Source organism: Artemia franciscana, chromosome 14 (assembly GCF_032884065.1).
Source record: "Artemia franciscana chromosome 14, ASM3288406v1, whole genome shotgun sequence".
Taxonomy (NCBI): Eukaryota; Metazoa; Arthropoda; class Branchiopoda; order Anostraca; family Artemiidae; genus Artemia; species Artemia franciscana.
Genome location: NC_088876.1, coordinates 32,823,775 through 32,849,576, shown reverse-complemented (window position 1 = coordinate 32,849,576; position 25,802 = coordinate 32,823,775). Strand labels below are relative to the sequence as shown.

The following is a 25,802-nucleotide window of genomic DNA, read 5'->3' as shown; positions in this document are numbered from 1 at the left end:
GACCATCTGAGGAGGGGGGGGGGGTAATCCGGAAATATAAAAAAAGAGGGTAAATTTAACTTACGAACGGACGATTGGATATTGATGAAATTCAATATTTAGAAGGATAGTGTGTCTCAGAGCTCTTATTTTAAATACCGACTGGATCTGGAGACATAGGGGGAGCTGGAGGGGAAACTGGAAATCTTGGAAAACGCTTAGAGTGGAGGAATCGGGATGAAACTTGATGGATAGAATAAGCAAAAGTCCTAGATACGTGATTGACATAACCGGAAAGGATCTACTCTCATTGTGGGAGTTGGGGGGAGGGCTAGTTCTGAAAAATTGAAAAAAATGAGGTATTTTTAGCTTATGAAGGAGTGATCGGATCTTAATGAAATTTGATCTTTAGAAGCACCTCGTAACTCAGATTTCTCATTTTAAATTCTGACCGGATACAGTGTCATTGGGAGCAGTTGGGGGAAGTCGAAAATCTTGGAAAACGCTTAGAATGGAGAGATCAGGATGAAACTTGATGGGAAGAATAAGCACAATTCCTTAATACGTGATTTACATAACCAGATTGGATTCGCTCTCTTTGGGAGTGATGAGGGGGGGGGGCTAACTTGGTAATTCGTAAAAATTAGAAAAAATTAGGGATTTTAAACTTACGAATAGGTGATTGGATCCTAATGAAATTTGACATTTGGAAGGACCTCGTGTCTCAGAGCTCTTGTTTTAAATTCTGATTCGATCAGGCGACACTAGGGGGAGCTGGAGGAGAAAACCGGAAATCTTGGACAGCGATTACAGTGGAGAGATCGAAATGAGATTTGGTGGGAAGAATAAGCATATATTCCAGATACGTGAATTACATAACCAGACTAGATTGGCTTTCTTTGGGGGAGCTGGAGGGGGGGCGTATATTTCGAGAAAATTTGAAAAAATGAGGTATTTGTAATTTACAAACGGGTTATGAGGTCTTAATGAAATTTGATATTTAGAAGGATCTTGTGCTTCAAAGATTTGATTTTAAATCCTTACTAGATCCGCTGACATTAGGGGGAATTGGAGGGGGAAACTAGAAATCTTCGAAAACGTGAAAATTGAGGTATCTTTATCTTACGATTGAGTGATCGGACCTTAATAAAGCTTGATATATAGAAAAATCTGATGCCTCAGATTCTCCATTTTCAACTCGAATGGGATCCAGAGACACAGGGGGTTAGAGGGGGAAACAGAAATCCTGGAAACTGATAATCTTGGAAAACGCATAGAGTGGAGAGATCGGGAGGAAACTTGATGAAAGAAGAAGCGCAAGTTCTAGACACGTGATTGGAATAATTGGGCTGGATCCGCTCTCTTTGGGGGAGTTGGAGGGGCGATTTCCAGTGCTTTGGCGAATGGTGCTTCTGGACGTGCTAGGACGATGACAATTGTTGGGCGTGTCAGGGACCCGCACAAATTGATTTGATATCATTCGTTTCTTCGATTCAACCATCTGGGTTGCTGGATAGAGAGAAAAATTGAAAAAAGAGGTATTTTTAACTTACGAATGGATGATAGGATCTGAATGAAACTTGATATTTAGAAGGAACTCGTTTTTCAAAGCTCTTATTTTAAATCCCGACCGTATCCGAGCATATTGGGGAAAGTTGGAGAGGGAATCAGGAAATCATGGAAAACGCTTAGATGGCAGAGATCGGGATGAATAAGCACAAGTCCTAGATACATGATTGACACAACCACACTGCATTGGCTCTCTTTGGAGGAGTTGGAAGGGGGGGGGATAATTCGGAAAAATCTGAAAAAATGAGGCATTTGTAATTTACGAACGGGTGATCAGATCTTAACGAAATTTGATATTTAGAAGGACCTCCTGTATCAAAGCTCTTATTTTCAATCCCGACTGTAGCTGTTTATATTGGGGGGGGGGTTGGAGGGGCAACTTGAAATCATGGAAAATACTTAGAGGGGAGAGATCGGAATGAAACTTTGTGGGGAAAATAAGCATAAGTCCTAGATACGTTATTGACATAACTGGACTGCATCCACTGTCTTTGGTAGAGTTAGGGGAAAATTAGAAAAATTGAGGGAATTGAACTTACGAATGGGTTACCGGATCTTCATGAAATTTGATATTTAGAAGAAACTTGTGTCTTCGACATCTTATTTTAAATCCCGACGAGATCTGGTGACATTGCAGGGAGCTAGGGGAAACCAAAAATCTTGGAAAACGCTTAGACTGGAGAGATCAGGATGAAACCTGGTGGGTAGAATAAGCCACCAGGTGTAATTATTTCCCAATCCTCAATAGAGTTATAAACTATTAAGTGGCATACCATTTTATCCAGTATTTCGAGTTGGCCTTGTATCTGGGCGAAATACCTGTGATTTTTTTTTTAGCTGAAGACCTTCACTGGATAATTCAAGAAAAAATGCTTTAACTAAATTTTTTGACTGGGCCACATCATAAATGGTTTTGAACTCTGGTATATTATGCACAGTTTTATCTCTATAGGTGTGCCATTAGGGAGCAGTCCATCTACAGATGCAGCAAGATACTGATACTGTGGATGCACACTGAGTCCTATTTGATCTCCCTTTACGACTTTTAAGTTGAATTTGTTTTCATATGCTTCTAGTGCCACTACTTCTAAATCTAAGCCCTTTTTCATTAGGGCAGAGCAGAATCTAGGTCCCAAGTTTGCAAATTTTTCTGGTTGCAATTCTGTGGAAGTAACTACTAGTTATTCTTTTAGATCTTTCTTCAACCCAAGTATCATTTTTGGATTGGCCCTTGGTACTGTTGAACAAACAGCTTATACTGGCAAAATCCAATTTTAAATACTCGTCAGTATATTTTTGTATGGCCAAATTCATTTCATCAGAAGTCATGTCTGGCTTGTTGCAATTTGGTCCATAGTCATGATTACCAAAGTTATAGTTTCTATTTTTTAACTTAGCAAAGTGTTTTCCTCCAAGAGCACTATAATAACTGGTCAAATTACGTTTAGATATTACACGGAGTTTAGCCGTTTTATTACAATATTTGTTTGTTACGCTAGAAGGACTAAGCCCAAAAATATTTTTCCAAGCTAATTGATGCCATTTTGGACCTGAATTATAAGCAAGACTTGCTCCATGAACTCTTGCATGATATGAACCTCGTTTAGACCGGCTTATTTGCTTTCCTCCGATGAATTTAGCAACAACTGACATATAGCTTTCAGCTAAGTTTGTAGTTGCATCATTTCGAAGCTGCTCTGCTTTTCGACACACAATATCGACCTCTGTCATAACATCTTCAAACACGTGCAGGGGAAAATTATTCCACCGATCTTCTATTTTACTATTCACAGTCAATTCAGCAATCTTAGGACAGCCAGAATCACATTTTGTGTGGTTTCCGAAAACATGGTACGGGCCTCTTTTTAACAAGATTTTCAATTCTTCTGCTGTTCCATTATTTTCAGAATTTATTTTTATCGCACCCCTTAAATTTTTTGTCAGTTGCTGGATAATTCCTCGGGGAAGACATTTTGTGTACAAACCTTTTTTATTTTTGCACAAATTATATAGATGGGCTGTATAGTTTTTTGTGACGTGATTTGCACATTCATGTTTCCGTATGTTGGAACCGTGGGAAACACTTTGTTTTAGCTTATAAAAAACACTGGAATCACCGTCACCGATAAACTCTAAAAACTGTAATCCGTGCATCGCCTCACTGGAACGAAAGCCTTCAACTAGAATATCTGTTTCCATGCTCCTTGAATTTCCGTTATAATTCAGGAAGCAGAAATGATCTTTGGGAATTACTTTGGCGTTTGCAGAAGAAAAACATATATAACAGTATTTATTTTTTATGCCAACATATAACAGTTTTTTCGTAAATGCATCTATGATAACTGCAACACATCCTTTGGCCGAATAATCGTGTCCTTTGCTACGCTTATTCCAGCCTCCATCACATATCACTTTTGTCCAGTATGAGTCCTCCTTATACCTATCATCATGAATGGCTGATTTTAAGGCCTCTCGTCCATTTTCTAGCAAAATTTCCGATAAACTATTCATCCAAGCATTACCAAGCTGCCTTTCAATACGGGAATAAACTATTCGTGACATTGGTTTCACTCCAAGCACCCCGAAGAATTCACACAGTGTAGAATACCCTCCTCCACTACCCATGGCTCCCCAAACAGCCTTCGAATTCAAGCAGCCTTTAAGACTTGATTTTTTTTCGGAAAAAGCAACCTGTGTCTGGTCCGTAAAACTTGAAAGATATTCTTTTACGCTTGTTGCTAGACATTCTGGTTCACCTTTAATCCTCTTTTCCCAGTTACACTTATTACACTTAACTTTCAGTTCAGTTTTCAGGCCTTTCTTTTCTAATTGCTTTATAATCAATTTTCCGTGATCGCAACTGATTTTGTGTCTGAATGCTGAAATTACTTCAGCAAGGAAATACCTTAGATTCACAATGCAGTTTCCATCTGGAATTCCAGATAAGTCTATCTCAGTATTCGTATCGGGGCAATCAGCACCGTAAGAACCACCACTGTTTCCCAATATATTTGAATCGTCTATGAGAGGATTCGCTGAAAATTCTTCTGAAATTTTTGATCCATTTGACAAATTATCTTTATCTTGTTCTCCAAGCAGCACCTTTCTAAAAAAAAAATGAAAAGAACCATAGAAAAAAAAACAGCGACCCGGCTCAATAGTAAACGAAAGTCTAAAAAACGGAATTTTGATACTAATAAATACGTCAAAAGAATCGGATTTTAATTAAATTTAGTCCTACCCATCAAAAGATAAGAGCCTGAAAAAATTTGTCTTATTTTGGAAAAAAAAGGGGGAAACAGGCCCTAAAAGTCATAGAATTGTTTTGCCCGAAGACTGATCAAGGGTGCGTGTTTATTTGTTTTTTGTTTTCTTTTTCCCAGGGGTGATCGTATCGACCCATTGGTCCTAGGGTGTCGCAAGAGGGCTCATTTTAATGAAAATGAAAAGTTCCAGTGCCCTTTTTAAGTGACCAAAAAATTGGAGGGCACCTAGGCCCCCTCCCACTTTCATTTTTTTCTCAAAGTCAACAGATCAAAATTTTGAGATAGCCATTTTCTTAAGCATAGTCAAAAAACATAACAAGATGTCTTTGGGGACGACTTACTCCCCCATAGTGCCCGGGGGAGGGGCTACAAGTTATAAACTTTGACCAGTGTTTACCTTGACCTGATGCCCACTTAGTTGGACAATCTGTCTTGGCTTTTTCTACAATTGGCCATGACTTGACTTTTCCCACAACTATTCCTTTTAATTAAAAGTTAACGGTTGAGGGGTTTTGGTTGAGGGGGGGGGGTAGAGGGGAGGGAGCCACGTTGAAGGATCTTTACTTAGAGGAATTTGTCACGAGGGAAAAGAAATTCAATGAAGGGGCATAGGATTTTCTAGCATTATTAAAAAAAAACACTGAAAAAATAATAATGATGAAGTTTTTCAATTGAAAGTAAGGAGCAGCATTAAAACTTAAAACAATTATTAAAACGAGATTATTACACATATTAGGGGTTCATCTCCTCCTAAATACCTTGCTTTTTACGCTAAAGTAATTTTAACTATATATTCTACAGTCTTTGTGATTCAGGGGTCATTCTTAAAGAACCGGGACAAAATTTAAGCTTTAGTGTAAAGAGCGAGGTATTGACGAAAGAGCAAACCCCCTCATATATGTAATACAAATATACAAAGTGCTAGGTGCTTTTATAAGTTACCAAAAATTGGAGGGCAACTAGACCTCCTCCCCCACCCCATTTTCTTCAAACTCGTCAGAACAAAAATATGAGAAAGCCATTTAGACAAAAAAAGATATGCAAATTTCGTTGTGCGGTGAGCCAAATCAAAACATGGATTAATTTAAAAACGTTCAGAAATTACATAAAAAAAACAAGTTTTTTTAACTTCAAGTAAGGAGCGACATCAAAACTTAAAACGAAGAGAAATTATTCCGTATATGAAAGGGGTAGTCCCCTCCTCAACGCCTCGCTCTTTACGCTAAAGTTTCTTATTGTTTTAAAAACTATAGTTGTGAGAAAGAGTCAAACTTTAGCGTAGAGAGCGGGACGTTGAGGAGGGGACTACCCCTTTCATAAACGGAATAATTTTTGTTCGTTTTAATGTCGCTCCTTACATGGAGTTAAAAAAAAAACTTGTTTTTTTATTTAATGGACAAGAGGGAATGAAACTTGTATATGTAATTTTTACTTACCGGTATTTTAAATTCAGCCACCTTTTGTTGATAATTTTCTTCCTCAGCTCAAATGTCTTATTGACTTCAGTTGACAATTCAACAACTTTAATCAGAGACACAATGCCTTTTAGGCGTAATGCCTAAAATTGGATAAGAATCCCGCCTTTTTTTCTATTGGCTGATGAACAACGCTATTAAGCCGGAAACAGGGGTAAAATAAGTAAAAAGTAAGCACATTTTGAAATTGTATTTTTCTGATTTTGCTTTCAAACTATTTATGATAGACATCAGAAATTTTCTGTAATGGTTGTAGATTATAAAATCTACATATGGTCCAAAATTCTACACTCTGGAGCCAACTTCATACCTTCTAGCAAGAAAAATGTTGAAAATTAAAAATAATTTTTTGCACCGTTAAAAATAAAAATATAACAATTCTGCAACCAACATTTTTTTTTAAATACTGGCAGGATGAAAAAAAAATCTACTGTCATTTCCCATCCACTAAATTTTTATTCACCAAACTAAAATAACTTGATTTCTTTTTTTTTGCACAATAGGTAAAGCATATACAGAAAAAGTGAAACCAACATTTTTTTCCTTTTTAACTCGAGAGTCATCAAAAAAAACAATCAGTTCAAAATCACCTAAATCGCAGAAGTTATTCATGATTTTCTATCATAGGAAAAATAGCATTGGACACAAATTAAGACCATTAGCCTTAAGTAAAATAAATTTCTTAGAAGTGACAGAATATCCAGTAATAAAACCTCCATTGTTTGGAATGACTTTCAAAGTTAAGTTTCTTATTTCGTCTCGGAAATATTTGATAAAGGCGCCAGTTGTATGAGGTCATATGGTAATTAAACTGAAATTCTTACATGGAAAGAATAGCTTTTTTTCATGTGAAAATCAAAGCCTTTTTGTAAGGATTTGAAATAAGAGCATATACGAGAATTCGTATTAATGTGACATTCATGTGACGATAGAAAAACAAACGAAGGTAGAAATCAGACATGGAAAATGATTAATTTCTTCTATAAGTGGGAAAAACACTGATTCTACAAAAGCAATAACTAGACTTGCCGTGTCACGGCCCCGTGAACTATTGCAGTTATTGGGTAATGGTTTTGTCTCAAAAATTTTTGAGACTTCAAATAAGGAAAATCACACGTAAAACCTCAAATATCCTAAAACCCAAAGAATTCACTTAAAGAGGTCATTTAAAAAGGGCACTAGAAATTCTCACTTCCGTTAGAATGAGCCCTCTTGCAACATTCTAGGATCACTGGGTCGATACGATAAGCCCTAGAAAAAACAAACAAATAAACACGCATCCTTGATGTGCCTTCTGGTAAAAAATACAAAATTCCACATTTTTGTAGATAGGAGCTTGAATCTTCTACAATAGGGTTCTCTTATACGCTGAATCTGATGGTGTTATTTTTGTTAAGATTCTATGACGTTTAGGGGGCGTTTCCCCCTATTTTCTAAAATAAGGCAAATTTTCTCAGGCTCGTAACTTTTGATGGGTAAGACTAGACTTGATAAAAAAAAAACTTATATTTAAAATCAGCATTAAAATGCGATTCTTTTGATGTAGCTATTGGTATCGAAAACATTTTTTGGAGTTTTGGTTACTATTGAGCCGGATCGCTCCTTACTACAGTTCGTTACCACGAACTGTTTGAAAAAAACTAAGTAGGTATATAACTAACAGCTGTTAAGTAGAAGCTTAAGGTGTTTTATGACTTATAGCCTACATAAGTATGCAGAGGTTAGGCCTATCTGATCCTGATCTGGTTTGCTGCTGCTTTATCATTTTTGGAAGTTGGTTGATTTCCCGAACTAAGACATTAGGCTTTTGGTAAATACACTTTAGGTCCACATGCATCATACATTAGCCGTGCCTTGAACACTCTAACCCCCCTAGAAATTTCTCTGGCAAGAGGTGATCTTTGGCACGAAACTTGTAAGCACTGTCATCATTATGGCGTTTTCCGGCCGAGATAGCTGAAGCGGCTCATAGTGAAGAAGGGTTTTATCGCCTTTTCCGTTTTCCCGCCGTTTCAGAGTAGACATTTTGGCAGAAAACAACACATTTTTTCATTCATTTATAGTTATACTACAACTTTTCCTCACCTTAAAACTTAAAACGAACAGATATTACTTCGTTTATGAAAGGGGCTGCTTCTTCATCAACGCCCTGCTCTTTACGCTAAAGTTTTTTACTGTTTTAAAAAGGAGAGTTGAGAGAAAGAGTCAAACTTTAGCGTAAAGAGCGGGGCGTTGATGAGGAAGCAGCCCCTTTCATATACGAAGTAATTTCTATTCGTTTTAAGTTTTAATGTTGCTTCTTACTTTCAGTTAAAAAAACTTGTTTTTTTTTGTATTTAATTTCAAACAAGAAACCACTCGGAAACCACATGTTTGTCGCGGTTTTGAAAAGGAAAGTAGTGTGGATACGGGAAAAATACTTAAGCTGAAAACGAAGCAGAAAACGTAAAGCACAAATTAAAAGCAGTCGCAGTTAAAAAAAATACTGAAAATAAAAAATTATGGTACTGATTTTGAAAAAATGCCGAAAAGTGTCCATTTTTCAAAAAGTTGCCTTTTTTATCCAATAGTGGCGCGGGGTCACCTAGAGTTAAATATTGTCAAAAAAGCACTAAAAGTGACCCTTCCATTTCTGTATCCATTTCTGACCGTCTTTTGGTAAGAAAATTCTTGTCAAATAGCATTTAGCGTCACTTTCTGCTAAAAGAACACGAAACTATAAAACTGACTAAAGAAGAATATCTTCGTGACTTATTAATCAATGATTTAATTTATCGTAATTGAGGTTTTGGGAGGATGTTTCGCTGTCACACTCGTCTCGTATCGCTAAAATTTACTTTAAGAAAATTTTCGTCAAATAGTATTTTAGTTATAGTTACAGCTTATAGTTAATCTTCTCGCCGCTTTTCTCTGTCAAGCAATCAACGTTCCATATCACAACAGCTTATTCTATTAGCGCGACATCTATCGGAGCGCGACTTCCTATGCTTTTTTTTTTACCACGTATGCAACAAACAGAATTGCATTTCCGACGTGATGTAGTGTGGGCTTGGAGGAGGTGCTAAGTTCAGAGCTCTGTACCAAAAGCTTCTCGTGGTCAAGATAGGATCTTTCATAACTGTACTCTATTGGTTTCTAAGCTTTGAGTGAGAGAGTGGTAAAATTAACAATGAAAATTTGGACAGGATTAGTCATTTTTACTTTGGCTGGTAAGTTTTTATTTTTGGGGGATGAAGGGGGGTAAAGTTTCAGAACAGTCGCTTACCTTATGAAAGTATGGCTGAAGCAAGAATAGAAGGCTCATTTTTGCGTTTTGTACAATTTGTTTCCCCTCTTTAATGGCCTCATATAGGCTTTTTTTTTACTTTTTCTAATCTCCGTGTTAGCTTTGGGATAATTTCTTTGGTGTCCTTAATAGATAAAGAAGCAATGAAGAACAAATGTTACGGTTCTTACCTTAAGAAGGACAACGGATTTGAAATAAGAAAGGTATATAAAGGGGTCTGGGAGAAATCCCAAAAGGATTTTAAAATCCTAAGTCATCACAAGAAGTGCTTATTATCCCTCGCCCTGGAATACAACTTCTCCATCAATTATCATTTACCGGCTCACTTGTAAAAGGCTGGAATTACAAGAAAAAAAATGAAATAACTTAATCCAAATACTAGAATAACATCTCGATCATTCCAGGGTGTAATATTTTGATAAAGCATTTGGTATAAACCCGAAGTTATGTTAAAATATTATTAGATTGAAACCTCTACAGTAGGGTTGTCTGTTACGCTGGATTTGACGCTGTAATTTTCATTAAGATTCTATGAATTTTAGGGGATGTTTCTCTCTTTTTTTCGAAAATCAGGCAAATTTTATCAGGCTTGTAACCTTTGATGGGTAAGACTAATCCTAATGAAACAAATTTAGCTATTTGAAATCAGCATTCAAATCTGGTATATTTTCATTATCTATTGGTATTAGAATTCCTTTTTGAGAGTCTCGCTTACTATTGAGCCGGGTCGCTCCTTACTTACAGTTTGTTACCATGAACCGTTTGATATTCTTTCCTTCTTTTTTTTGTATGGTAAAATTTTGTTTAGTCTTCTGTTAAGGATCTGTTTTTATCATTTTTAATCAGTTACTTTTTACTGCTTACTTTTGCCAAATTATTTTTGTTCTGGTAACAGTTTCATTTTCAACTGAATTCAAGCTCTAGTTACGAAAAAACCCTGTCATCCCCTTATAAAAATTTTTACGTTTCGATTTAGAAGGTTGATTTACTAGGTCGATCTTTGATTTTTAGGGGAAACACAACTAAGTTGACAAGCCCAAAATGTTTGTGTATACAAATGAAATTATGGTTATATAGGACATTAATAAGCAGTGGCGTCAATGGGGGGAGGAAACTCTTCCCTTTTTATCAGATTTGAAAACTATATTTTAGGCAGTTTTCATTCAAAAAATGCCCCTTGTATTTTCATTGAAAAAAAGCGTCGAAATTGCCCATTCAATTAATTTTTAAAATATGTTTTCCCCCTCTAAATATGTTCCTTCTGAACCTAACGACAGAATACCTTAAAATTTTTTTAGCATATTTACATTTGAATCAACTGTATATAATCAATAATAAAACCGAAATTAAAAAAAAGGAGCCGGAAAGATATTTCATGAAAAGTGTTTACAAATAGTTGTATTAAAAGGGTTGTAAAATAGAGTTTGAAGTACAATTAGATATTATCAAACATCAGGCTGGGACTACTTGACTTAAGGCTCCGGTCAGGTTTTGGCATAGACAACGATAAGACCAAGAGCCTCCAGGTGGACGAATCACTTGACAGACTAGCAGCTTCTTTTACCGTGAAGTAGGCTTTGATTTAAATGTAAAGATGCTTTTGGAAAAATTTTGCACGGTAGGAATTTGCCAGAATTGATAAATCGAATTCGTTTTATTGGTCTTACTTTCTCGTCGGTGACTTTATTTTACATGTCGAGATGCTTTGAATGAACTAATATGCAAATAAGCAGCCGAAATGTGTTTCTAAAGTATTGTATTTTGTTCATACTTAGTTATATTTCATTGGGATTTAGCGTCAGAGAAACAGGTTCTTCTTAGATGAATAATATTAAGTCGTCATATGTCATATAACCACAGAATTTTTTTCCTTTTTTTCTCAGTAAAAATACCAAAAAACAGTAGTTTCAAATATAGGACGGGAAATACCGCCAAAATAGCACTCCAGCACAAGCGATAAATTCTTCTGTACTTCTATAAGTTTTTTTTTGGGTGGGGATATAACTATCTTTTGGGTCAGGACTAGGAAACTGTATTATTTTTTTGTAAAATTAAAATTTTTACTTACATATGTGTGATTGCAAGATCTTCGTTGTTTTTAAGAAAATAAGGCACATTTTTTATCCAACTCACCCTCCTTTTCACCGCCATGACTATCCCCACCCTTTCACCGGCAGGGAGGTAGGGTGGGTGGTTCGCCTCCAGGTGGACGAATCACTTGACAGACTAGCAGCTTCTTTTACCGTGAAGTAGGCTTTGATTTAAATGTAAAGATGCTTTTGGAAAAATTTCGCACGGTAGGAATTTGCCAGAATTGATAAATCGAATTCGTTTTATTGGTCTTTCTTTCTCGTCGGTGACTTTATTTTACATGTCGGGATGCTTTGAATGAACTAATATGCAAATAAGCAGCCGAAATGTGTTTCTAAAGTATTGTATTTTGTTCATACTTAGTTATATTTCATTGGGATTTAGCGTCAGAGAAACAGGTTCTTCTTAGATGAATAATATTAAGTCGTCATATGTCATATAACCACAGAATTTTTTTCCTTTTTTTCTCAGTAAAAATACCAAAAAACAGTAGTTTCAAATATAGGACGGGAAATACCGCCAAAATAGCACTCCAGCACAAGCGATAAATTCTTCTGTACTTCTATAAGTTTTTTTTTGGGTGGGGATATAACTATCTTTTGGGTCAGGACTAGGAAACTGTATTATTTTTTGTAAAATTAAAAGTTTTTACTTACATATGTGTGATTGCAAGATCTTCGTAGTTTTTAAGAAAATAAGGCACATTTTTTATCCAACTCACCCTCCTTTTCACCGCCATGACTATCCCCACCCTTTCACCGGCAGGGAGGTAGGGTGGGTGGTTCGCCTCCAGGTGGACGAATCACTTGACAGACTAGCAGCTTCTTTTACCGTGAAGTAGGCTTTGATTTAAATGTAAAGATGCTTTTGGAAAAATTTCGCACGGTAGGAATTTGCCAGAATTGATAAATCGAATTCGTTTTATTGGTCTTTCTTTCTCGTCGGTGACTTTATTTTACATGTCGAGATGCTTTGAATGAACTAATATGCAAATAAGCAGCCGAAATGTGTTTCTAAAGTATTGTATTTTGTTCATACTTAGTTATATTTCATTGGGATTTAGCGTCAGAGAAACAGGTTCTTCTTAGATGAATAATATTAAGTCGTCATATGTCATATAACCACAGAATTTTTTTCCTTTTTTTCTCAGTAAAAATACCAAAAAACAGTAGTTTCAAATATAGGAAGGGAAATACCGCCAAAATAGCACTCCAGCACAAGCGATAAATTCTTCTGTACTTCTATAAGTTTTTTTTTGGGTGGGGATATAACTATCTTTTGGGTCAGGACTAGGAAACTGTATTATTTTTTGTAAAATTAAAAGTTTTTACTTACATATGTGTGATTGCAAGATCTTCGTAGTTTTTAAGAAAATAAGGCACATTTTTTATCCAACTCACCCTCCTTTTCACCGCCATGACTATCCCCACCCTTTCACCGGCAGGGAGGTAGGGTGGGTGGTCCTCCCGAAAACTAGGGACTATAAAATAATTATGAGGAAACCAAGGGAAAGAGAACTGAATAGGGAAATAACGTGTAAAAAATGTGTGTTGCCCCATTGTTGGCTGCCTGCCAATAGATTGTTACCATAAATAAGGAAAATAAAAGTTCTTATTTGTGACTGAGTCACCCCTTTCGAGTTTTCCACAAAAATTTTTCTATATGATTTGGGTGGAGCAACAATAGTAATGAATGGTAAGTAGATACTGATCCTTGTCAATAACGAAATTATAAGAGCCTAACTATTGATAACATTAAATCCAAGAAGCAGCTTTTTATGGTGATCTTAAATATGCATTTGTTTATTAGTAATTAGTGCTGTTACTAGTACACAAGAAAGTTCGTATAATTATAGAGAAAACAAGGAAAAAGACTTAATAAAGGGCAATTTCGGTAAAAACATGCCGTCGACTTTTGCTTGCATTGAAAGAGTACTCATGAGCTCATATACGAAGCGACTATAATCAGAAATGTTTCCCCTGAGCGGAATGCTGGGAATTTCCGTATTTTCCCACTGACCAGACACGCTTTTTGTGTTTTATTATAATTTTTTTCCAGGAGGGATTTTATTTATTTAGTTGTCACTTTGAAAAAGATTAAATTTTTCACAGTTATGAAACATAAAGGTGTCAAATATATTGGTTTTCGGTATCCAAAATTAAATTAAAAATATTGACTTCAAAATTTTGCTTTGAACAAACTACGTTGATAATGCGTTACTTTTTATAAACACTGTGTCTAAAGGCATCGAATAATTTGGTGTTTGACAAACGAGTTTAAAACTCTCTATATTTAAAAAAAAATATCCGTCCAACGCTTTGGCATTGCTCAATAGAACTGAATGCTGGGAGTTTATATCTTAGTTTTATGGCACTTGGTATTTACCAAGGGACATATATCAATCGCAAATTCTGTCGGTCTTTCCCTCATTCCCGGTTTTGCTAGTTTAGGCACTTTCACATAAGCTAGGATGATGAAATTTGGCAGGCTTATCATGGGCCAGACTAGATTAAATCAGAAATAGCCGTTTTCCCGATTCCACCATCTGGGGGGAGTGGGGGGATGGTTAATTCGGAAAAATTTGAAACAACAAGGTATTTTTAACTTACAAACGAGTGATCAGATCTTAATGAAATTTGATATTTAGAAGTATATCGTGTCTCAGAGTTCTTATTTTAAATCTCGACCCGATCCGGTGATATTGAGGGGGGAGTTGGAGGGGGAACCCTAAAATCTTGAAAAACGCTTAGAGTGGAGGGATCGGGATGAAACTTGGTTGGAAAATAAGCACAAGTCCTAGATACGTGATTGATGTAAACGGAACAAATCTGTTTTCTTTGCGGGAGTTGGGGGAGGATTAATTCTGAAAAATAAGGAAAAAATGAGGTATTTTTAACTTATGAAGGAGTTATCGGATCTCAATGAAATTTCATATTTAGAAGGACCTCGTATCTCAGATCTCTTTTTTACATCCCGAACGGATCCAGTGTCATTGGGAGGAGTTGGGGGGGGGGGTTAATTCGAAAAAATTACAAAAAATGAGGTATTTGTGACGGTGATCAGATCTTAATTAAATTTGATATTTAGAAGGATCTTGTGTTTCAAAGCTCTTATATTGAATTCTGACCAGATCCGGTGACATTTGGGTGAGTTGGAGGGGAAACCAGAAATCTTGGAAAACGTGTAAATTGAGGTATCCTTATCTTACGATTGGGTGATCAGATCTTAATGAAACTTGATTTATAGAATGATCTTATGTCTCAGATACTCCATTTTCCATGCGAATTGGATCTGGGGACATAGAGGGCTGAAGGGGGTAAACAGAAATATGGGAAACGGGAAATCTTGGAAACGGGAAATCTTGGAAAACGCTTAAAGTGTTGAGATCGGGATGAAACTTGATGGGAAGAATAACCACTAGTTCTATATACGTGATTGACATAATTGAGAAGGATCTGCTCTCTTTGAGGGAGTGGGGGGGGGTGTTAATTCGAAAAAAAATATAAAACCTGAGGTATTCTTAACTTAAGAACGGTTGACCGGATCTTAGTGAAATTAGATATTTAGAAGAACTTCATGTCTCAAAACTCTTATTTTAAATCCCGACCAGATCTGGTGACATTGGGGAAGTTGGAGGGAGAAACCGGAAATCGCGGAAAACGCTTAGAGGGGAGAGATCGGGATAAAACTTGGTGGATAGAATAAACAAATGTCGTAGATACGTGATTGATGTAAACGGACTGGATCTGATCTCTTTGGGGGAGTTAGGGGGGTCCAGTGCTTTGGCAAGTTTGGTGCTTCTGGACGTGCTACGACGATAAAAATTGGTAGGTGTGTCAGGGACCTGCACAAATTGACTTGATAAAGTCGTTTTCCTGGATTCGACCATCTAGGGGGCTGAAGAAATAGAAGACATAAAAATGAGGTATTTTTAAATTACGAGTCGGTGATCGGATCTTAATGAATTTTGATATTTAGAAGGACCTCGTTTCTCAGAGCTCTTATCTAAATCCCAATTGGCATTAAGTCTCTGGTTTTTTGGTTAAATCATTCTATTGATTCATAGAATTTTACTAGAGCTCATGCCATATGAGCTCTTGGCTCTTAACTCTTCCGACCTCGTCACAAGTGCCATATGAGCTCTTGTTTAGGGTTTGCTGATGGTTTCAGTTAGTATTGAGTCGCGTCGCTCCTTATATACAGGTCGTTACCACGAATTATTTGATTCAAGTTTAAATTAGACACAATTTTATGAATAAGCCTTGCAATTTGTATTTAATATTCGAAGATTACAAAACAAGTTTATGTAGTTAATCTGTGTTGAAATTCATGATGTTTTAACCCTTTTTCATGACATTATAAAGAGAATTTCAAAAGTATCTTCTTTGAGTTCCGATTTGATCGTTGATTTATTGAAACTAAATTTTGTTGGATGGAAGCTAGACTGAATATTAACTTAGTTGCATCTTTCTTATGCATTTATTTTTTAGGGTCATTGTATTTTTTTGTAATACAGACAAATTGTTCAAGTTTGTACACTTCCTTTTATCTCTATTTTTACAACGAGTGCAAGCTACTTGTTTGCGTTCGTAGAAGATCCGTAAGAACTTTTAATATTATGGAACAGCATTTTTAAATGACTTTTTTGGTTCAAGAGGCTTGAACAATTAGCGTTTTTTCATCATTTGTGTTAGTTTAATAACAGCTTAATAATGGAATGCCTCATGAAAAAATGTTGTAATTTGTATAAGTAAATCTGATGTTTATGTGTAATGTATCGTATGTCATAATTAGGTAAAATCCTTTTATAACAAAATTTATAGAGTTCTCATTTTTTTAATCTTATTTTTCATAGTACCACTTTTTTTTAATTATGTTAGAAGATATTCATCAGATTTTTCATGAATAGGTAATCCATTAAATTTGGAGTTTTTGTAGGGTAGGTTTTCACAGGGTTAAAATAAAAATAAGCCTGGTTTTTAAAATGAGTTGTTCTTCATAATCAGATGCTTCACATCAAGCAATTGTAATTTCTATTAATAAACATAATGGGCAGGTATAATTTATGTTATGTCATAATTAGATGCATTCCTTTAATTGGAAGAACAATAGTTTTTTTACCTTTTTTCAACTAGTATTTTTTTAGTATGTATTTTTAAGAAGATTTCCATCAGATTCATAATGAACAGGTAATATGATTCCTAATGAACAGGTAAACTGAATATGCCTTTAGGTGATTGCAACGTTGCGCCATCAATACCGTCCTAAGTTCTTATGCATTTTCTTGATTTTTGTGTGTGTTTTTAATGAACTTAGTATTACCGAGTGATATATAGTGGTCGCAAATTCTGTCGGTCTGTCGGTCTTTCTCGGTTTTGCTAGTTTGGGCTTTTCCAGATAAGCTAGGACAATGAAATTTGACAGGTATATCAGGGACCAGGCCAGATTAAATTAGAAATAATTTTTCCCCCAATTTTACCATCTGAGGAGGGGGGGGGGGTGGTGGTTAATCCGGAAATATAAAAAAAGAGGGTAAATTTAACTTACGAACGGACGATTGGATATTGATAAAATTCAATATTTAGAAGGATAGTGTGTCTCAGAGCTCTTATTTTAAATATCGACTGGATCTGGAGACATAGGGGGAGCTGGAGGGGAAACTGGAAATCTTGGAAAACGCTTAGAGTGGAGGAATCGGGATGAAACTTGAGCCCCCCCCCTTGCGTGTAAGTCGTTACGCACCATTGTAGTTGTGTCCCTATGTCCCACCTGTGATATATATATATATATATATATATATATATATATATATATATATATATATATATATATATATATATATATATATATATATATATATATATATATATATATATATATATATATATATATATATATATATATATATATATATATATGTTTTTAACTACGTAAAACTTGCGAATATACAACATTCTTTGCTGTCCCATTGTCTGTGCATATAAATAGATTGTCAGGTTTACCGACTCTTGAACAACAAACATATAATGGTCCATGGGAAAACAATCCGTATTCAGATCTATACCTCATGATTCTAATGGTTACCCTTGAGCTTTGTTGATGGTGATTTCTAATCGACCATTCCCTGTGTCGCCATCGTCATTTATATATCCCCGTGTACCCCCGGCGTCCCCTTTGTAGTTTTGTCCCTGTGTCCCGGTCGTCATTTATATTACCTGTGTCCCGGTCGTCATTTGTGTCCCGGTGTCCCAGTCTATGATTTCTCTTTGAGTGTCCCGGGCGTCATTTATATTCCTTGTGTCCCGGTGTCCCGGTCGTCATTTATATCCCCCTGTGCCCCCCGGCATCCCCGTTGTAGTCCTGTCCCTGTGTCCCGGTCGTCATTTATATTCCCTGTGTCTCGGTCGTCATTTGTATCCCGGTGTCCCGGTCTGTATATACATTCGTTTTTTAGTTTTGTTTTTCTCCTTTATTTTTCATTTTTTTCCTTTTTTATTTTTTTTTCTTTTTTAGTTTTTAGTTGTTTTTTTTTTTTTAGTATTTTTGTAGTTTTTACCTTTTTTTTAGTTTTTTTTACTTATGTCCTGGTCGTCATTTATACTCCCTGTGTCCCGGTCGTCATTTGTGTCCCGGTGCTTTGTTGATGGTGATTGCTAATCGAACATTCCTTTTGTCCCGGTCGCTTTCTCTTTGAGTGTCGTCATTTATATTCCCTATGTGCCGGTGTCCCGGTCGTCATTTGTGTCCCGATGTCCCGGTCTGTAATTTCGTCAGTTGAAAACATGACGTCAGTCGACACACAAACATGACGTTACCCGACAGACAGACCCACACACACAGACAACCTATTTTTATATAAGATTTTGTTCCGAGTTTTCATCCGTCACGGTGTCTACGGTTGAAAAGGATAAAGTTCAACTGGCTGCAAAGTCAATTTAGTCCCTTATTTCGGTACTATTTTGTTGCTGTTTTTTCAACGCTGAGAAATAGCCTTTGATCATGTGATTACTGATCGATAGTGAAGAAACCAAACCAAAGTGTTGCTCTCGCAACACTTTAGTCAGCAAAGCCGGAAAAAGGTTGCCCCAACACTTCACGTTCAACCAACCTTGAATATAACCAATTATAAAAAATAAACCAAATATAAAATTCAACTAATGAAGAACGAGGATAGCACTCAGTGGGACAATATTTTTGGAAGGACTTATAGGCCATGCGTCTGCAAAACTACGAAATTGGTTTGCACGTCAGGACACATTTTGAATTACAAAAACTTCAATATATTACGGATATCTTGTGTGGTAGCGTAACGGCCATTAATATAAGCTATGGACTAAGGCTATTTGTGATCAAATGCGTCACGATGTCGTGCTTGTGACGCTTTGAGTGGCTAGACCTTCCAACCATAAGGAAGAACGGATATTTTAATGGCCCTAACTCGTTTTATTATTATCAATTCTCTTTCAAAACAGTTTTTTTTAGTTCCAGAAGTACTTTAAAATAAAAACTTTTTCGCACGCTGACCATTGGTCTTCGTAGAGCAGGTACTGACCTCCAGATTTTCTATACTGATCTTAGTTTCGTGTGTTTTCCCCCCATAATTCTTGAGGCATTGATTTATAGCTGGGTCGACTGTTGCTGAGGTTACAGAGTGACATCATTGACCCTCGTTCTAAACCAAATAACCAGTGACACCAGGACTCGAACCCCTGTCCTCGAGATTTCGAATCTAGCGCGCTAACCACTCGGCTTAGACGGTTTCAGAAACACTTGTTAGACATCTCGTTTCATACTTCCAGCTTCTACAAATCTGTTTATTAAGTATCCAGGTTCTTACAAGGGTGTCAATTCAAGAAAAGTAGTTTTTTTTTCAAAATTTAGGGGGCATTTTTTTTTCAATGAAATACCAAAAAATGCACTTATTCAACTTTCTTCTTCTTCGCGTTCTCTGGAGCTCATCAAGGATAGCAGAAGCAATAATTTACGAAAACGCTAGCGGGAGATGTATCTTTTTTTTCAGTTTTCTAAATGAAGATACGAAAAAAATTTGTATTTTCAGATCCAGGAGAGGGGTCAATTTTTTCAGTGCAAATATAAAAAAATATCTTTCAAAATCTAGGGCGCAATTGACCCCTCCTGTCCCCATTTGGCTCCCATAGTGACTCCTGCCGCATTGCGGCAGTGCTGCTGGAATTATGTCATAGAGGCCAGGAACAGATAAAGGTTACGTCTATGACTACTAACATTCCTTAAAAAAGGACAAAGAAAATGACCTCAACAACGGGTTACTAAAGGACCCTATACCATAAGTTAGTTGCTTTGCATCGAAACAGGAATTTACCCCGCCCCCTTTTTATCTCTTTCTCCCTCTCTTTCTCTCTCCCTCTCTCTCTTTCTCTTTCTTTCTTTTCGGAGGCTAAAGGGGATTGAAAGTCAAAGCAATGTCCTATGCTATATATGTCTATTTATTTTTCCTTTCTTAACAGGTATCTTTTGTCGTTTAACAGGTGTCTTATTTTTTTTTATCGTTGCAGGTGACATAATGATGATGGCCTATGTTTCAATCCAATCTAAATTCAATCCACATAATTGGTATATTCCACGTGATTGGTGGAATATTGTGGATAAACGTACAGTTCTTAATTTGAATGTTGCAAAACCCTTTGTGGAAAATCCGGAGACGGAGTGGAGTACGGGAGTAGTGGAAGTTCCAGGTAATTGAGCATGATAGTTCTAAAGCATTATTTTTATGTCATGTTCCAAAATAACTCTCTTAAACATTGAAGCGAAAATATATTCAAAATGCTTGAAATTTTTAATAGTACAGTAAAATTTTACCCATTTTTGATATATTTTCGTTTCAAATATAAGTGAAAAGCCAGTGTGGTCCAAGTAATCATCAATGTTGAAGAATTAAAGAAAATGTTTTATACAGAAAATGTTAATCCTACAGCTCAGTGGCGTCATTTTTTTTTTGGGGGGGGGGGGGTATATGCTCCCTTCTTAGATATTGAAAAACTCTCTCTTTGGGCAATTTTCATTGAAAACATCTTACTTTGGTATTTTCATTGAAGAAATTGAAAAAAAACGATAATCCACCCCCACCCTCCCTATGTTTTGGAATGCTTAAGTCTCTCCCACGCCGGCTGGCGCAAAAGGTGACAACGGTGCCTCTCCATGATAACCTCACGAGTGATGCATGCCAAAGATCCTCCATTGATGATCTGAGCAGTGCTGCATCATTTCTCCAGATTCTTATTTGGGTAGGTCATTTTCAAAAATGAAATAATATTAGGAATAGAATAATGTTGAAATAATGTAGCACAAAATCGAATGTTTTAGTTAAGTTTATTCCACAAAAATAAGTTATTTGTAAGATGTTTTGACTCAAGAACCTTTTTGTGCTTGCTCGATTTTTTTTTTTTTTTGCATAAGGTTTACTGGTATTTGGCAACAATGACTCTGATCTTGGGGTTATTTTGGCTTCCCTTTCTGATATATGTTTGAAGAAAATGTTATTGACTAAAAGAAAAAATGTGACGTAATAAAAATTGTGACATAATAAAAGTGCGACATATTAAAAATAAACTAATTGATCTAAAACACGCTTAAACACAAGAATAATCACCGAAATTCGCGTGATTTCCAAGATTTTTTTTACAAAATTCCTCGTTTGTTTGATTAGTTTAATAATTTACTATTTGATACGTATTTTTATAGATATATTATATAAGAAAACGGGTTTTATTTTTTCTCTGATGAGAGTGAAAAGTGGCATTACAAATTAAAAAGGAACAATTTTTTGTCCTCCAAATTAACCTTGCCTCATACCTTATCACTGCTGCCGCCCAGACATCCTCCCATTTGGATTGGATTGAGGTATTGAGATTTATGAGGTCAACCCAGCAGCTGTGTAAATTAGGTTTTTGGGGTGCTCTCTTCCTCTGGTTCCACGTGGGTGCCACTGAAGGACGTCCTTTGGTAGTCGAGTTTTGGGCAAGCGGATGACATGCCTGAGGTATCTCTACTTCCTGTATTTGATCACCTCGGCTATCAGTGGCTAGGACGTCTTCTGTCGTATAGTAGCTTTCGCTAAATTGGGGACCATGGATATTTAGAAAAAGCCTTAAACACGTGTATTCGAACGCGAGGAGTTTCCTTTCTAGCTGTTGATCTAGGTGCCAAGTTTCAGAACTATAGCAAAGCTTCGAGAGAACGTTGGTGTTGAACAGCCTCAACTTGGGTTGGACAGAGTACTTCCCGCTGCACCAAATTTGCGAGTTTTCTGAAGGACGCATTAACCTGGCCGACTCTTAGCTTGACTTCTTCTTGCTGACATGATCCTGAGTTGTGGATGGTACTTCCTATGTATTTGAACTCCACGACTGTATCTATCGTTGGGTTATCGCATCGTAGGCTGAATGGAGATCCAGTGTTTGCTTTGAAATTAAGGATGTAAAACACATAAGGGAAATCACAAAAATGCTTCAACAAATGAAATATATCAACAATCTTAAATAGGCTGACATAACATATATAGGTATGTAAAACCAATAATTTAGCTTTTTTTACTCAAAGGCTTAGTATTTTGATTAGTTTAATAATTTATCGATTGGTACATATATTAATAATACACTTATTAAATAAGAAAAATTTTTTATTTTCAAATGAAAGTAAAGAGCAACAGTAAAACTTTAAAACAGAAATTATTCTGTATATGAGGGGGCTTCCCCTTCCCTATAGCAAAGAAGATTAACTTTACGGATATTTTTTTCTTTTCATAACTATTTTTATATAACATTATTACTGGAATTTTTGGCTAAGAAATTGTAGCCTTTGAATTGTTGGCATTTGATTCAGGCTGTTAATAATTGTTATATCCTTTTTTTCGGTTATTTTTTATTTTGGATGTTTTTTTTTTACATAACCTTATTATTTACATGTTTTCATCCATGAAATGGCCTAGATGGCCTAAAATAGAACTTGGCCTAGAAAATGGCTAGAAAATACATTATGAATATGGAATAGAATATGGTTAGAAAATATCCGAAAATGGCGTAGATCATTGTATATTAAAATCATTTGTTTCCGCTATTTACTTTTTAAATTGATATACGATACTCCAATACCCCTTTAAATCAATACACTCGAAATACAATATAATATCAACAATTAGAAGTAAGAAATAAAATTAATTAAATAAATATTTAAAATAATTAACTAAAAATATCACTATAATGCTTAGCGCAAAAATGAAGGATAACAAAACTAGAAAAAAGACGAGTGCCCTTACATTGCTTTAGTAATAACAAAAATTTAGTATTAAAAAAACTATCGAAATATCATAGGCAATCATTCCACTAGTCCAAGATCTAGCGGGCTGTATCTTTAAAGGGTTGGCATAAAATATACTACAGTTGGTTTGAGGGTAATTCTTTGGGAAATTGGTGGAGGCAATTCCGAATATTTGGGCATATTGATTAGCAGCCGTGTAGAGCAAATCGATTTTTACTTATGAGCTCAAAATTGGGCTGTACGGTCATTGCTATACATTTTATTTTCTGAAGCTTGGAAAATGAAATAGAATTATAACAAACTATACATACAAAGAACAAACTTTTTTGTTCTTCGCTTAGTCCAATGTAGCTGTCGTTAGGTGTCTCTAACTCCAAAATAGATAACGAATTCAAGTATTTCTTAGTAATTTTTACTTTTCTCGATATTTCTCCAAGACAACTGTATCATTACTCTATAGTAACTCTATATTAACTATATAACTATATTAACTATAATCTATACTAGCTATGTAACTATATTAAATCCATATTACTACCCCATTTTCAGATGTTCCTAATTATTTTGAACAGTTGGGTATATTTAGATGGCGAAAATATCATTATATTTAAAAAGTTATATAACAATGCCTGTAACATTGTCATAGGAACACTGCTGTGAGGTGTCGGTTTTTGTTTATAAGAAGCAACTCCCTATGGATATGAAATACAACTGTAAAATGATGCAATTAATGTGGCATCGAAAACATTTTGCTTTGTCATGATGTGCCACAAATGGTTTAAAGAGAAGCTGTAAAAACGATTATATTTGGACAAAAGATTGACCTTGATTCTTTCAAGTGCTTGGCTAGATTTGCTAGAAACTTAATCAGACTTAATTAAGCTAAATAATAGACCTTTCAAGTAGGCTAGGCCAATTTCATCAGAAGAGGGTTAGCATAGTAGCTTGGCACTACCTTCTCAGTGTATGGTTTTGGCCCTGGATTGATCACTGAAAGTTTTATATTCCTACCCTATACCCTTTCCACAATAGTAAAAAGTAGCTTGTCTAAAATGGTACCCTATCAATATGCAATTGATAAGGTTTTCATTAAACAAAAAAGTCAATTAAACTATCTTAAAACTGACCCTGGGAAGAAGGCTAGCCTATAAGCCTCAACCATCACAGGAAAAGATTACTCTTGCCTAGCTATGTTTAAAAAGAAAAGCAACAACAAGCTATGGTCTATTTTTTGAAGTAAGAATAATCCTGACAGTTCTTCAATGCACTTCAAATCACAAAGTTAAAAGACTGACCCAAAGATTCGAAACCCAAAACAAAAGCGGGAAGTTAAAAATAATGACAGAGATAGGCGTCGGTTGTAAAATTTTAATTTAAAAATTAGTTTATTAACTAAGAGATTAACACTCTTAATTAGACTTTAGGTCACGAAGTCTTACGAGGGGGATTAAGGGTATTGTATTTCTAATTTGTATCTATTGGTGAATAAAACTCTGAACTCTGTTCTCTCAGCTAGGCTTTATATTCTGAGCTTCCAAGTGGCTCAGAAATGCCTCGCATAGAATAGAATAGAATATATTTATTCACTACAATAGCCGGAGCTAGCATTAGCATGTCATGACAAAAATACCTTCAAAAACACTCACAGGAAAATTTAAACAAACATTATATTAATCAAAACATATGAATCAAACGTTAAATATTAGTCGCGTCAGTATTATTAAAATGACGGGTAAAATATGGAACAAATGATTTGCGATATCTCTCAGTACTATAGGCTGAGCAAGTCAGTAACTATGGACAATTCTTTTTTATTTGTCGGAGTCTAGTAACTGGTCCTTCAGTTGGGGGGCTCTCAAGGTTGGGTAGTAGACGACAATGAGTTGGGAAATTTTTACTTAGAATTCCCTCTCCCGTGATAGACATCAAGTTCACCAGAAACAAATAAATGGGTACGCCAACTAGAAAAAGCTGTAAACCCCTCATTGGTGAAGATCATTGTAGCCCAACAGCGGATTGTTACTTACAAGCCCCCTACACGTCCTACCACTGGAACCAAATTGGTTTAACCATCAAATACACCGGAAACACATAATAGGTTCACCAACTAGCAAAAGTAGCCCTCATTGCCAAAGAGGATTAGAAACAAATAATAGGTTCACCAACTAGCAAAAGTGGCAAACCCCTCATTGCCAAAGATGATTGTAAGCTAACAGCCGTTTCTCGCCCAAAGTGAACCGATTCTGGCATATAAGTCCCTCTCCCGTGATAGGCATCACGGAAACAAATAAACGGGTACACTAACTAGCATAGTTGCAAACCCTCATCACTGAAGCTGACTGTAGTCTAACAGAAGATTATTACTTACAAATCCCCTACATGTTTTACCACTGGAACCAAATTGGTTTTACCATCAAATACACTGGAAACACATAAAAGATACACCAACTAGCAAAAATTACTAGCCCCTCATTGCCGAAGGTGATTATTACCTAACAGCCGACTGTTGCTTACATGTCCTCTATATGTCTCACAATTTGTATCGGCCTACATTTCGTTTCAGTGTGTACCTTACTACTGAAGTTGTCAGCCCCTTGAAACTTTCAAACAGGTATACCCCATGAAGGAATTTTTGTACCAAAAATGAATGCCATATACTTTGATCAGCTCATAAAGAGCTATCGATTGCTGTCGAAAAAAAATTCTATCTATCTTAGTTCAAAAGTTGATTTTTTTTGCCGTAGGCCAACTTTCTAACGTCACCACTTTGAAAGGAGCAAAGGATAAGCTCCAATCTCTTTAGCAATGAGAGAAATTTTAAAGTCTATTAGGCACATCTGA

General features: G+C 35.9%; 1 protein-coding gene across 1 annotated transcript in view; it reads left to right on the top strand.

Annotated features, from left to right (window-relative positions):
• The window catches only part of LOC136035780 (myosin heavy chain, non-muscle-like), a 116,392-nt gene that overhangs the window by 4,855 nt on the left and 85,735 nt on the right, over positions 1-25,802 (top strand). Inside the window, exon 2 of the mRNA XM_065717753.1 lies at positions 20,201-20,380. Within this exon, the coding sequence (XP_065573825.1) occupies positions 20,201-20,380 (180 nt within the window). The remainder of the gene's footprint in view (positions 1-20,200; positions 20,381-25,802) is intronic.